At 39.0% G+C, this 16,299-nt stretch overlaps 1 protein-coding gene across 3 annotated transcripts in view; it reads right to left on the bottom strand.

The window, feature by feature from the left end:
• cacna1c (calcium channel, voltage-dependent, L type, alpha 1C subunit) overlaps positions 1-16,299 on the bottom strand; it is a 550,322-nt gene that overhangs the window by 362,758 nt on the left and 171,265 nt on the right. For all 3 annotated transcript variants that reach the window (XM_052030488.1, XM_052030489.1, XM_052030490.1), the window contains exon 4: positions 10,303-10,442. In XM_052030488.1, coding sequence (XP_051886448.1) covers positions 10,303-10,442 — 140 coding nt within the window. The remainder of the gene's footprint in view (positions 1-10,302; positions 10,443-16,299) is intronic.

Raw genomic sequence — 16,299 nt, 5'->3', positions numbered from 1 at the left:
ACTATATGAAGCATGTAGAAACTTTTATCATTGTATTGTATAAATGGCCTAATATGTGGGTGTATTTTTAATGGAAGGTGAACTTGGTAACGAGGATTAGGTAGAGGAAGGTAGTGAAGAAAATATCCACAGGATAAAAACATTATATTTAATAATTAGAATAGCTTTTTGTCACTGCTGTTTACCATCATATTTTTATAATTGTCCAGTTTGAGTTAAGTGCCATTTGAAAAATGAATAACTCATAATCCTTTTCCACTCTGACTAAAACTGACATCTTAGCTATCTAATAATTTGGTGCACTTTATTGCACACTGTGATACTGAACAGAACAGAAAATGTATAATTTGTCAAATTACATTTGATTTTGAAATTGCTAACTTTGTGCAGAGTATGATCATAATTCAGTTAAATTGTACATTTTGTGATCAGAGATAAACAAAACAACATACATCATTTATTGTTACTTTTATTGATTTCTACTTTCATTGAGGATATAAAGTATTTTTGATCAAACTTTATGAAATGGCTTCCCAGATACAGTGCACTAGATGACAGAAGTGCCAATTGGAATATCAAATGTGAAGTTACCTTATCTATTTTTCACCTATTATTTTAAATTCTGGTTGCATTTTCAGAAGTGTTCAGCTTAAAACAACAGTAGATATATGGAAAAAACATCATCCTCCAAAAGAATATTTTATAGAATTGATTCTAAAATATCTGATTCTGTTGTGCAGTTGGTGGATAAAACAATTCTGTTGCCCATCAGATGAAAGTGGACAGGAGTCCCTGAAGTAGTTTCATGTTGTGATATGAGTATTTCAGTGGCAAGCTGATTGTGCCTTGGAAACAAATTAACTTGATGACTGGAAGGTGATGTCTGTTTGCCGCACAATAACCCCAATTGGCTCATGTATCTTAATGGAGAAGGGAGGGCAGATTCAGTACTTCTTTCCCATTCAAAAATATTCTTAGGAACTTTTTAATTGATTTTTTGAGCAGCCTGCAACTGTCCTACAACTACTAATTGATTGAACGTTCGATAACTTAATTAATTGCATAAGGGTCTTGTTGTTAAATTGAACCATGTTCTTCTTGGCTGATGAGATTCTTCCCTGTTTCTGGCAGGCACCTTTTCAAGACACCACCAATATGGGAACAACTGAGACATCACTGGGAATAAAATAAAATGTTTTTCCCTGTTATTTTTATTGTGCAACTGTCTTGTTGCCACAGAAAAGGGATTGGGTGGGGCAGGGGAGAATAAAAATTGCACACACTGTATTTTAAAAAGGCTGGGATTATGTGACACAGTAAATCACAATCTTTTCACCACAGCAAATGAATCTCATGCTGATGGAAGGAATGTTTCCAACTTCATTATTTATACAGATCCTAAAGAAATTTTCAGGAAATGAGTGCAATTGTGAGAAATGAAGAAGTTTTAATATGTCTTTCAGTGAACTACTTGGTAGTAACAAAGATTCACCTATAGGATCTTGATAGGTTTTATCATTAGCATGTTTTTCTATTCAGTTTTCATATGTTCTTTTACTATAATTGAGTATAGCAATAGGTAACGGTTTCAACTATTCACATGTTTTGCTATTTCTTCATCAAGGCTTCTGACGAGGTCCCGCATAGTAGGCTGGCCCAGAAAGTTAGGGTACATGGGATCCAAGGTGTTTTGGCAAACTGCATCCAAAATTGGAGGCAGAGGGTAGTGGTGGAGGGTTGGTTTTCTTATTGGAAGTCTGTAACCAGTGGTTCAGCGCTTGAACCTTTGTTGCTTATCATATAATATATATAAAAGACTTGGATAAGATTGATTGTGGTCTGATAATTAAGTTGGCTGACAATACAAAGATTGGTGGAGTTGTAGATAATAAGGATGTTTGCCTATGGATACAGAGGGACAGAGATCAGCTGTAAAGTTGGGTAGAGCAGCAACAGATGGAATTTAATCCAAGTGTGAGGTAATGGATTTTTGGTTGTCTAATACTGGCAGGACATATACAGTAAACAGCAGGAACCTCGGAAACATTGATGTACAGAGGGATCTTGGGTGCAAGTTCATAGTTCCCAGAAAATTGTGACACAGGTGGATAAGGCAGTGAAGAAGATGTTTAGCTTGCTTGTCTTCTTAGGCAGATGTATGAGTATAAGAGTTGGAACATCATGCTGCAGCTGTACAAGATATTGCTTATGCCACACTTGGAATATTGTGTGCAGTTCTGGTCACCATACAGGATATAGTAGCGCTAGCAAGAGTGCAGAAGAGATTCACCAGGATATTGCCCGAAATGGAGGGCTTTAGTTACAAAAAGAGTTTGAATAGGCTGGGATTGTTCTCACTGGAGCGCAGGAAACTGAGGGGTGACCTCATAGAGGTTTATAAAGTTATGAGGGGCATCAATAGGGTAGATAATCACAGTCTTTCTTCAAGGGTAGGGAAGTCTAAAATGAGAGGACAAGGTTTAAGGTGAGAGGGGAAATATTTAAAAGGAGATCTGCAGGGCAAGTTTTTCACACAGAGGGTAGCGGGTATACAGAACAAGCTACAGAGATGGTGGTAGAGGCAGGTACAATCACAGCATTTTAAAAGTATTTGGACAGGTACATGGATAAGAAAGGAATAGAAGGAAATGGGCCAAATGCAGGAAAATAGAATTGGCACAGATTGGCATGGACGTCGGGCCAAAAGGTCTGTTTCTGTACTGAACATCATAACTCCATGACTCTATGATTCATTTTCAGAACACTATAACTCTTTGAAATAACAAATTTTATCATGCAAAATGAGCAAATGAGCCACATGCTGAATAAACAACATAATTTTACAATAAAGGGACAGTAGATCTGATGTTGTTGAATGTTATTGTTAGGTTACATTCACCTCAATGATGAACGTGAGGTGTGCTGTGCTTAACATTGAACATTTTCATAGATTTTCTTTCACTACAATTGAGCACAGCAACAGGTAATGGCTTTAATCATCCACAATAGGAGGACAACTTGTGGATCATCAAAAAGTAGAATCACTTTTCAACTGGCAACCAAGTGTTTAATTTTAAGTCTCAGTAATTACAAACAACAAAGGTATGAGGGATGGGTTGGCTTGTTTATGTCTAAAAAGCTACATTAAAATGTATGATGGTGGAGAAGCAAGGCTATGATTTTTGACAGGAGAAATTAAAGAGAGTATTAAATCCAAGAAAGAGGTTTATAAAGTTGCCAGAAATAGCATTAGGCCTGAGGACTGAGAGCAAGAAATTGGTAGATAAAGGGAAGATATAATATGAGAGTAAACTAGTGAGAAACATAAAAGGGATTATAAGAGCTTCCATCAGTGTATAAAAGGAAGAGATTAGTGGGAGCAAACATGGGTCCTTTACAGAGAGAGGTGGGAGAATTTATAATGGGGTATAAGGAAATGGGGAAAAAATGTAGACAAATACTTTGTTCTGCTTTCACGGAAGACACAGAAGATCTGCTAAAATACCATTTTTTGGGCAGTACAATGGTGCAGCTAGTAGTAATGTTGCCTCATAGCTCCAGCCACCTGGGTTCAATCCTGATCTCTGGTCTCTGTGGAGTTTGCACATATTCCATGAGACTGCTTGGGAATCCTCTGGTTTCTTCTCATGTACCTATGACATGTAGGTTGTTAGGTATACTGGCCATGTGTATTATCCCCAATGTGGAAGTGTGTGTTAGAATCTAGTGAGAGCTTAAAGGAATGTGAGGAGAATACAATGGAATTAGTGTGGGATTAATGTATATGGATGCTTGATAGTCAGTGTGGACCCGGTGGGCTGAAAGGCACCTTTCTGTGCTATGTGGCTCTATAATCAGAGAGCCAAGAGTCTAGTGAGAATGAGGAACTGACTTAAATAGTACTAAGGACCCAATGACCTACAGTCCAAAGTACTGATACTATCTTCCACAACTCTATTGATGCTGGAATGGTTCCTGCAAATTGGAGGGAGCAAATGTGATTTGTTATTTAAGAAAGGAGGAAGAGAGAAAAGAAGGGCCAGCATAAGGAGGAATTAAAGTAGATGCGGTGCATTCTGATTTTGTGAAGGCTTTCACACGGTTCTACACAAGAGTTTGGTCAACAAGGTAAGGGCACATGGAATTGAGGGCGATACACTAGCATGGTTTGAAAATTATATATTAGACAGAAAGCAAAGATTAGAAATAAACAGGACTTTTTCAGGTTGGCAGGCAATGAGTAGTGGGTTACCTCAGGGATCAGTGGTTGGATCCCAGCTATTCACAATCTATAACAATGATTTTGCTGAGGAGACCAAATTCCTTATTTCCAAGATTGCTGAATATACAAAAACAGATGAGATTGTGAGCAAGCAGGAGAATGTAAAGAGGCTGAAAGAAGATTTAGACAAGCTAAGTGAGTGGGCAATAACACTGCACATGGAATGTAATGTGGAAAAATGTGAGGTCATTCACTTCGATGCACAATCAGAAAAGCAGAATATTTTTTAAAACAGTGTTGATGTTCAATGGGACCCACTTCTACACAAGCCACTAAGAGCTAACATGTAGATTCTATAAACAGGAAGGCAAATTGTTTGGTGTTACAGTGCAAATGTTGGAATCTGGAGCAACGCACAAGACGCTGGAGGAAGTCATTATATTTCAGTATATCGGAAGCACTGGTGTCAAAGTAGGTGCTGTCAGACCAGATACAACAGATTTAGAGAAACTGGACAGTGAATTGCTAACAGGAAAGCAGGGTGGGAGGAAAGGTAGTCAAAGTAGCTGCAGGAATCTTAAATAAAAACAGAAAATGCTCGTAATGCTCAGAAAGCCAGCAGTTGAGAGAAACAGAGTTAACATTTCAGGTCAAAGACCTTTCAATAGATCCGGGAGGGTGAGAAAACAAGTTAGCTTAATCATGCTGGGCGAATCCTTGGGCTTACAGTGGATACTCACCACTAACCTGTCCCCTGAAATGGAGAGAAAGGGAAGGAAAGCTTCAGGGGAGGACAGTGTGAAAGTGAGATCATGATGCAAGTTGGCAGCAAAGGTGATGAAACATTTGAGTTCTGTCTGAGAGCAGGAAGTAACACCAATATAGTCATGAATGTACTGGAAAAAGAGGTGAGGGAAGGAGGCCCGAGTAGAACTGAAACAAAGAGTGGCCCACATAAACCAAAAAGATACAAGCATAGCTTGAATCTGTATGGTTTCCATAGCTACACTTTACATGAGGAGGAACGACGGAATTAAAGAAGCGAAAATAAATTCAACAGGTGAACAAGGGTAGTGAAGAACAGGACTCTGTTCAAGAAAGAAGTAAAGGCCCTCAGGCCATACTGGTGTAGAATGGAGGTGTACAGAATTTGGACATCCATGCTGAAAATGACTCAATTAAGGCCAATAAATTGCAAACCAATAAAATGACAGAGATTGGGGAACTATGAAGCTGGAGATGGAGGGAAAATCCCCAGAGAAAATGAATTCAGTGACAGTCTGGAAATAATGGTCAAATGTTCAACGGTGGGGCCATTGTCCAGCAGCTGGTATTCATCCTGACCAAGATATAGGTCAGTTTACCAAATGACAACTGCAATGCTCTTGTAAGATTATTTGATGACAATATTGGCATTGTGCCTGAGTAAGAAGAGTGCAGAAGAGACAAATTGAATTTTGGGCCAAGAACGACCAGGATCCTGATACACCTGCATCTGACACCATTACATCCTGAAAACCTTTGGCTTGAGGTCCAACCAGCCTCCTCAACTACCACCCTCCTTCATCTGCATGAACTTGGTTCTTATATTGAGCAACTTCTCCATTAAATCCACTCACTTCCTTAAAATAAACAATGCAGCCATGAGAGCAGTCTTTGTGGGAATAGTGGAACATTCCTTACCTCAGGCCACCTACCTCACTACTTCTTTCAATGCATTGACGACTGCATTGATGTTATTTCCTGCTCTCGTACAGAACTTGAAAGTTCGTCACCATGCATGCACTTTTACGTGGTCAGTGCTTTGTTTCTCTTCCTCAGCTTCCCTATTTCAGGGACTAGCAACTAGTATGCACTACAAGCTCATCAATTCCCACAGCTATCTTACATACAAATACTCCCACCATGTTTCCTGTTAGGACTTCATGGTGGGAGTATTTGTATGTAAGGTAGCTTCCTTGTGCCTATTGTATCTTCTCGGATGTATCATCTTCCATATCAGTACATCTTTTTCATCAACCATCACTGTAGTTGGGATGGCTCTGAAATGCATCGATTTCATTTTCTGCACTTCTGATGTCATTCCATCTCTTCCTATCCAGAACAAGGATAGAGTTTCCCTTCACCTTTCACTCCACCAGCCTCGATATTCAACAGACTGTAATTCCTGACACCTCCAACATGGTGCCAATACCAGACATATCTTCTACTCCACTCCCTTTCCAGCATTCCAAAGGGACCATTCTGCCCAGGAAGCTCTGGCTTACTCTTCCACATCCACCAGTACCATTTCCTTTCTCATAGCTCCTTCCCATGCATCCTTATGACATACTGTACATCTCCTACCCTTATAATTCTTTTCTTCCTCATGAAGCAGCAAATTACTTGTAATTATTTAAATTTACTATACTGCATCAAGTTTTATGATATGGTCTCCTCCACACAGGGAAAACAAAGCACAGATTGGATAACCATTGTGCAGAAAACCTCTAAAATCTGAAAGGATGACCCTGAACTTCCAGCTGTCTGTCACTTTAATCCTCCATCCCACTTTGACATACCTCTTTTTGATCACCTGTAGTGTTCCAACAAAGTTCAACGTGGACATAAGGAACATTGCATCAGCTTCTGACTTTTCACATCACAACCTTCTGTACTCAACATTGAATTCAACAGCCATTCTTGGATGTTACATTTCCAGCATTCTGCTTTTTCTCTCTCTCCTCTTTTGGTAATTTCATTCATCTCCTTTTATTAGTACAGTAACTCCCTAGGATGACAACTTCCGTTATTCACTATCCTTTACCATCCTCTTTCAACTGGTATTACAACCATGTGTCATTTAATCTCTCCTAGTCTCTATGTTATCACAGACCTTCCTTTTTGTTCTGTCTTTCCCTCCCCCACTTACTCTGCAAATTAAAACTTGTTCTGATGAAGAATCATTGATTTGAAAGACCAACACTGGTTCCCTAGCCACAGATAATGCCTGACTTGTTGAGTATTCCCAGCATTTTCTCATTATTTCATATTTCCATCTTTTGAAGCATTTTGCTTGTGGACTGTTCCATGTGTGAAGGGATGAGCTATGAGAAAGTAATTATAAACATCCAATACTACAATCAATAAAAAATGGCCTGGAATCTTTTTGGCAGAATCCTGCTGTAATCCTGCTGGCTAATCCTGTTCCCTTGAATCACTGTTCAAGGGAACAGACACAATCTCAGCAGGTCCTGATCTTGCACTTTGTTGATGTATATGGGTGGCCTTGAAAAGGAAGAGTCTCTTGGTTTTATAAAACCAATGATGTGGAAGAAAAAGTGAGGGACAGCGATAGAGACTGCACAAGATTGAGACCTGCACAAATGTGCCAGGCAGATCAAGCCAAAAGAGACAGAATTGTAATATTAATAATATGGAAAAATAAAGAATATGCTAAGAAGTGCTCAGAGTTGATGAAGTACTTACAACGACAGACATGCGCTACTTCAGCTTTTTTTTAAACCAGTAATTGTTGGAGATTTACCTTTTAAAAAAAATAGCTTGCTCTATTTGCTTACTACAGTGCAGTGTTAGCTATGAAATGTGACCAAATCCAGACCCTCAGCCCAGGAGAAAGTCAATTAAAACTGAAATGAATCAGAACTCCTTCTTGCAGAGAATGATGAATCGCTGGAATTTTCTACCTCGGAGAGCTGTGGAGGTTAGATCACTGGAGGTATTTCAAGAGGAGCTAGATATATTTTTGAAAAATTGGGGAATTGAGTACCAAGGGGAACTGGCATAGAAGAAGAATTGAGGCCTGGGGCAGATCAGCCATGATTGTATTGAACAACAGGGCAAGCTCCTGCTCCTATTTTCTTGTGTTCTTATGAATAATATACTGGCCTCATTTGCGTAAAACGTATGTGCTTATCTATTTCCAAATGCACCCAGATATACTCTTCATTCACCATTTGCAGTTTAGTGGTAAGATCAATGCTCTCATTAATAAATGATACAATGGCACAATTTACACTGGTGCAATCAGTGAGCTATTAACATAGTGTGATTAGACTTGTACCTAACATTCCCATTTGCCTGTTTCTTCACAAACTTCCAAGGTACCTAGTTATGTTTTTGTAAACTATCTGTTAAGATGAATAGGGCCTATGTAGTAAACCTTCTGTGATCAGCATTCTGAAGCACTGAAGTAATAGAAAATTCTGCAGTAACTTCTTCAATCAGAGAAGTAGGAACTGAGACATTACCCAACAAAATGATGTGGTAATAGTCTTTATGAAAATCACTCAATGCAATGCAAGTTGTAAAGAATTGCAACATTCTAACATTCAGTAGGAGAGGCTCATCTACAGCATGGTGATTCTATATTTCTGACTAAAGATCCCTTTTTTTAAGGAATCCCCCACAAAATTAAATATGATCTCATGTTACCTGCAGAACATGATTCCAAATGTGGAAAAAGATGATCAGTTATTATACTACCTGTGAAGTACTACCTGATAATTATTTTACTGACACCATTCAGGTCCACGTGATAGTACAGCAACTTCTTTAAATATTCAGAGTGGGAAATCCGTTTGCTGCACCTGTGCCAGGTTAGCAGGATCCGCAGGTTCATTGATTTCAATGAGAAAATAGGGCTGCATGTAGATGGGTAAATATATGATAATTTCCTTTTCTTTCCTTTTAGTTTAATTTGGCTGATTTAAATGTATTTAATTGTGATTAATTTTTTTAAGTGTTTTAATTTTTAATAATTAACCTTTTTATGTTTTAAGTTTTTCAGTATTTTTCATGAAAATCAGGGACATTTGAATTCACAGAACAGTACAAGCCCTTCGGCCCACAATGTTGTGCCAACCTACATAAACCTTATCCCCATTTAATCTATCACCCTCTCTACTTCACCTCCCATAACCCTCTATTTTTCTTTCGTCTAATAGTCTCTTAAATGACCCTAACATATCGGCCCCTACCACCTCCCCCGCTGTGCATTCCAGGCATCCACCACTTTCTGACATCTCCCCTGAACTTTCCTCCACATACTTTAAATGGGTGACTTCAAGTATTGGTCATTGCCACCCTTGGGAAAAGAAGCTGGCTGTCCACTCTGTCAATGCCTCTCATAATCTTATATGCCTCTATCAAGTCTCCTCTCATCCTTCGTCGCTTCAAAGAGAAAAGCCCTAACACGCTCACCTCTCAAGACATGCTCTCCAACCCAGGTAGCATCCTTGTAAATCTCCTCTGCACCCTCTCCAAAGCTTCCACGTCTTTCCAATAATGTGGCGACCAGAACTGAAAACAATATTCCAAGTGTGGTCTAACAGTCTTATAGAGCAGCAACATTACCTCTCGGCTCTTGAATTCAATCCCCCAGCTAATTAAGGCCAGCACACCATACACCTTCTTAATCGCCCTATCAACTTGTGCGCCATCTTTGAGGGATCTATGTATTTGGACCCCAAGATCTCTCTGTTCCTCCACACTGCTAAGAATCCTGCTATTAACCATGTACTCTGCCTTCAAGATCGTTCTTTCAAATTGTATCACTTCACACTTCTCCGGATTGAACTCCACCTGCCACTTCTCCACCCAGCTCTTAATGATAACTTTCCACAGCCAATAAACCTGGAGTGGAGCTTCACCAATTGTCAAAGATCTAGTGGGTGAAACATGTCAGTGATGCTCACAAAGGCTTTGTGGCCTGGGCTTCATTGATCCTCTGGCTGCCAGCTTCCTAATGGAAGACTGCACCCGAGAGCTTGGTTCAAGTGAGAGTGTGCTTCAAGAGCAGGTGACCGGCAAGCTCATACTGCTCATATATCAATGGAAATGTTACTTTGGTCATAGGTATGGATTAAAGAATTAATTTTCATTGCAGTCAGATCTATTGTATACCATTGCATCAACTTTCAGAAACCAGCAAGGTTTTATTTGTTGTTATTTGTGACCTAAAGTAAGAGATCCTATCCTTGTAAAGTTTACATAATTGAAAACTGTATTAAATACATAATAACTAATTCCAATAGTTTATCAAGGGGAAAACCACCTTGATGAAAAAGACGTCCACTCACCCTACAACCACAATAATGAAATCTAGTAAATTCCAGCCATTCCTGAGGTACGCATTGGGGTGAAAGAGAAGTCCGTAGGCTATTACTTTCAAAAATGCTTCCACTGTAAAAATGATGAGAAACAGATATTCCACTCGCTCCTGTAAGAAAAGAAAGATAGTGTTATTGTGCTGATACTAGTGTAATTCATGTGAAATTGCAGACCACATGCCTTTACATTAGACTAGCCATCGCACACTATATTAACAGTATCTTAAATTAAGTCCAAGCAAACTTTTCCATGTATTGTTGAACCATAATATATTTGATCCCTAGCACATTCAAAATATAAAGTAAGAAATAGGAGCAGAAATAGGCCATAGGGATACCACAACCACAATTACCATCCCCCACACTACCACCATCACAATATTGAACATGCTTAACAGTTTAACATCAAAAGCTGTAATGGATGCAGGATTTAACAGTTGCAAATCTCCGAATAGAGAAATTTCACCCTATTCTAGTTTCAGTCCTAAATGAATGATCCCTTATACTGAGACTGTACCCCATGTCCTAGATCTTCAAACATCCTCTCTGCATCTTACCTTATCGACCTCTCAAAATTGTGTGTTAAATGAGTCACCTCTCTTAAATTCAACAGAGTATTGGCTCATTCTCATCTCTCAACCCAGGAATCAATCTGTGAAATATACACTACATTACCTTCAAGGCAAGGTAAATTCTTCCCATGTATGAAGACCAATACTGCACAATTAACTGTTCAGTTCAAGAAAGGTTTACTAAAACAATAACTTGAATTAATGAATTGTCTGATGAAGAAAGGTTGTACTGACGAGACAGGATCACAAGACAAGGGAGCAGAAGTAGGCCATTCGGCCCATCGAGTCTGCTCCAAAGAAAAGGGAAAAAAGAAAAAGAAATGAGAAATTGGGGGGGGGGGCAAAAAAAACACTATTCTAACCCCAATTTCCGGCCTTATCCCCATATCCCTTGATACCCCGACTAATTAGATATCTATCTATCTCTTCCTTAAACGCCTCCAAAGATCTGGCCTCCATTGCTGTACGTGGCAAGGAATTCCACAAATTCACCACCCTCTGGCTAAAGAAATTTCCCCTCATCTCTGTTTTAGACCTGTACCCTCTAATTCTAAGATTGTGCCCTCTGGTCCTGGACTCACCCACCAAGGGAAACAGATTGACCACATCTACTCTGTCCAGTCTTTTCAACATTTTAAATGTCTCTATGAGGTCCCCTCTCATTCTTCTGTACTCCAGTGGGTACAGTCCAAGAGCCGACAAACACTCATCATACGTAAGCCCTTTCATTCCGGGAATCATCCTCGTAAATCTCCTCTGAACCCTCTCCAACATCAGGACATCTTTCCTAAGATATGGGGCCCAAAACTGGGGACAGTATTCCAAATGAGGCCTCACTAGTGCCCCGTTGAGCCTCATCAACACTTCCTTACTTTTATACACTATACCCCTCGAAATAAATGCCAACATAGCATTCGCTTTCTTTACCACCGATCCGACCTGGTGGTTAACCTTTAAGGTATCCTGCACGAGTACCCCCAAGTCCCTTTGTACTTCTGTACTTTGAATTTTCTCTCCTTCTAGATAATAATCTGTCCGTTTATTTCTGTTTCCAAAGTGTACAACTGCACATTTCTCAACATTGAATCTCATCTGCCATTTCCTTGCCCATTCTCCTAAACTATCTAGGTCTCTCTGCAACCTTCCTGTCTCCTCAATACTCTCTACTCCTCCACCTATCTTGGTGTCATCCACAAACTTAGCCACAAAACCATTTACTCTATCATCCAAATCGTTAATGTGCAAGGTAAAAAGAAGCGGCCCCAACACCGACCCCTGAGGAACACCACTAGTAACCGGTAGCCAACCAGAACAAGATCGTTTTATTCCCACCCTTTGCTTCCTGCCAACCAGCCAATGATCCACCCATTCTGTTATCCTACCTGTAATTCCATGACCTCTCATCTTATTAATCAGTCTCTTATGCGGCACCTTGTCGAAGGCCTTTTGAAAGTCTAAATACACAACATCTACTGCCTCTCCCTTATCCACCCTACCTGTAATTTCTTCAAAAAACTCCAATAGGTTGGTCAGGCAGGATCTTCCCTTCACAAAACCATGTTGGCTAGGACCTATCTTGCCTTACACCTCTAGGTATTCCATAACCTCATCCTTGAGTATCGATTCCAATAACTTTCCCACCACTGATGTCAGACTAATAGGTCTGTAATTTCCTTTATGCTGCCTCCCACCTTTCTTATACAGCGGAACTACATTTGAAACCCTCCAGTCCTCTGGAACCATGCCGGAGTCTATCGATTCCTGGAAAATTATCACCAATGCCTCCGCTATCTCTAAAGCCACCTCCTTCAGAACCTGGGGATGCACCTCATCCAGTCCGGGAGACTTATCAGTCTTTAGCCCACTGGAGTTCAGAGGAGTAAGGAAGGACTTAATTGAAATATACAAGTTCCTGTGGGGTTTAGCAAGATGGATGTGGTAAGCACGTTTCGTCTTTTGAGAGAATTTAGAACTGGGGGTCTCCATCTAAAATAAGAGGCACTTTTAAGGTAGAGATAAGGTGAAATTCTCTCTCTCCTAGGGTTACAAGTCTTTGGAATACTTGCACAAAGGGTGGTGGAAGCAGAGTTTTGGAATATTTTTAAGGCAGAGGTTATCACAATAAGCAGGAAGGTGAAAGATAACTGCAGATTGAAGGAAATGGGCTTAGTTTTAGGGAATGAACCAGGGCAAGTGGTAAGGATGGCAATAGGAAAGTATTTTTAAGGCAATAAGAATAATTCAGTTTGACTTAGCATACCAATGGAAAAGGACAAAACCAGACAGGAGTGAAAGTTTTAAATAGGGCATAGACCTATTCTACCAAGCATGAGAAGTGATCCAGCAAAGTGGAATGGAAACAGCTACTTGGAGATATATCAGTGTCAGAGGAATGAGAAGCATTCAAGAACAAGTCAGTGAGGGCTCAACCCAAATATGTTACCAACAAAAGAAAGAGGGATCTTAGACTACAACAACCAATTCCAGACTCCAACAACTCCTCACTCCTTCACCATCATCTCCATAGATGCTGAGCAACAATAAAAGAAAGCTTATGACAACTAGCAAATGGTCAATGCTGAAAATTCCAAAAAGAATGCAGAAGAGACATTGGTGAAATTAAAAAAAGAAAATTGGAGATTTAAGAGGTAAGTTTTTATTAAACACGGGGGTTGATATCTGGAACATGCTGCCAGACGAAGTGGTGGAATCAGACAAAAATCACCATGTTTAAGAGACATTTAGACACGCACTTAAATCAACAAGGCATAGAAGGATATGGACCTAAAGTAGGCAAATGGAATTAGTGTAGATGGGCAAAAAGGATGGCATAAAGGGCCCATTTCTGTGCTGTACAGCTTTACAATTCCAAGAAGGCAGAAAAGATTTGTGAAGATATATTGGCAGATAAAATCATGGAAGTACAAGAAAGGAAAGAGAAAGTTACACTCGAGACCAAAACAGTAATCCATATATTCCGTATGTGAAGACAGAAGATGTGTGTAGTTCTATAGGAATATTTTGTTTCCGTGGAAGGATTCTCGAAATGATTAACAGAGAGAGGACATATTAAATCACTTCATGTCTTTAAATTTGGACAAATCCCCAGGCACTGGTGAAATATAATTCAAAATAGTTTCAGCCTACCAGAAACAGAATGGTCTCTTTCTGTAAAGTTCCTATGATTCTTTTTTTCAATAATGTAAGGAGTGTTTAGCTTGGTAAATTAACATACTTACCACTGACCTAAAGACACAAGTTTGAATCTCACCAGTGTTGGGAAATTTGAAGTCAAGTGATTAAGTACATTTAGAATAAAAAAAACTAAGATAGTTAATGGTAACATTAAAAATCCATCAGATTTACACATATCCTTCAGGGGGAAAATATGCAATCAACCTAAATCTGACCTTTATGTGACTTCAGACCGACCAATGTGACTAACTATTAACTACCTCTGGAATGACCTAACAATAGCAATGGCCTTACAATTATGGATATGCAGTAAATACCAACTTATTAGCAAGATCCAAATCCAGTGAACAAATAAAGTTTTACATCATCTAAAATTGAGAAATTGTGGCCTACACCCTGCACCCCCATTAATATAGATCAAGTAATGGCACTAACACTTATCACAGCGAGTGTAGTCACTATTCCCCTCTTCCAGACCAAAAAAAACATTCACCATCACTCTTTGTTTTCTGTTACCTAGCCAAATGTATATCCATGCTATCAACGTCTCTTTTGCACTTCAACTTTGTTGATAAGCCTGGTAAATAGCATCTTCAACACAGTGACTGCATTATCCTCACCTAGTCTGTTACCTCATCAAAAAATGAACGGCCCTTAAAAATTAAATTTAAAACAAAACATAGAAATAAGTTAAGAGGGTTATTTTTATTAGGTTAGCAAAAACAACTTGAAATCCATCAAATAAAAATTCAAAGCCTACAATAATCAGTGAGTAAGATGTTAATAAATTTACTTTGATCCTGTTTACTATGATTGGTAAGTAACCAATTCATCTGCCTGCATCAGCAATCACGAAATACCTTCCCCTAATTTTGTTGGAAAATGGTTTCATTTGATAACGCGATCACAATAAATGGATCATAGCTGTGCCTGGTACACAGACAGTTTTCATGATGCTTTCATCTAATCTCTAACAAATATCTCCGATTTTCCAATCCATGTGCAACGTTGGACCATGTCTGCTCAGGTGCAAGGCTTACCCTACTTCTAAAATAACACTGTAACCCATTGTACCTGAGTGGTTCAGGTGTAATCAGAATATTGCAAGAAGGATCATCAGGTTCATGTCAGGCTCCTCAGATAATGATCTTATAATACATCTGTGGGTTCTTTGCAATAAGTTCCTGCTCGTGTTATCACATAAAACTCCTCAGTCAGATAGACAGGAGTCACCAAATCAGGAGCATCTTACTGGATCAATCAGTACAAAGTATTACTGGGGCTCAGTGGCATCCCACAAAATATCACTATTCCAGAGAGACTGCATCAGAGACAGCAGCAGAGAAAGTAATGAGTGGGTGGATGGGGAAGAACCAAAGTGAGAAAGGTCAGCAACACCACTACCTTGCAGCAGGATTTGCAAGGGATGCATGCATTCATTGCTCAATACTTCAGATGATATGCTCTGTTTCCTGCCATGAAAACTGAAATCAATAACCTTTCCAATAACAGCCCCAGTAACCTCAATCATGATTCTCTTTAATCCTGAACTGTAAAACATTGAAAACATTCAGGCAATTTCTACTCCAGTGATTTCATGACAAAAAGATTCTTGAACTCCAATGTGCCAAACTAAAGGAGGATTTCACTTGATTTACTTTGATCAAAAGCAATTGCTGACTTTGGATGCAACAGAAACCAAAAAAGGCCAAATATAATTTGCAAAGATAATATTCTGTATGTATGTTACATTTAAAATGGTTTAAAATATCTACTGACAGAATCACTAAAGCTACACCACCACACTGACCCACTCAACTTTAAATGAGCATGTGAATCAGGCTACTCTCCATTACTAATGAGCAGAAATAACTTTTACCTTTTACAGAACATCAAACCTACCAGACAATCTGAATCAAACCATGTTTGTAATAATTTATTTTGCTTGATTCTTATCCAAGTAACTGTATGGAACTATTCTCTCCTTGAAGAAATTTGGCCCCAGATCTTAAATATAATCATGTCACCACATCTAGTTTTATAATCCTCTTTATGAAAGATGTGACCATTATATTTTATTAATTTCTTATAATTTGTATCCACTGCAACATTGTAACATATTACTTGAAGCATACTATGTTTGAAATCAGAACATGCTTGCTCACTGTATTTAATGATGTTTGACAGCACTGGTTGCAAA

Source organism: Pristis pectinata, chromosome 15 (assembly GCF_009764475.1).
Source record: "Pristis pectinata isolate sPriPec2 chromosome 15, sPriPec2.1.pri, whole genome shotgun sequence".
In the NCBI taxonomy this organism is placed as follows: Eukaryota; Metazoa; Chordata; class Chondrichthyes; order Rhinopristiformes; family Pristidae; genus Pristis; species Pristis pectinata.
This window is presented reverse-complemented; position numbering and strand designations above follow the sequence as displayed.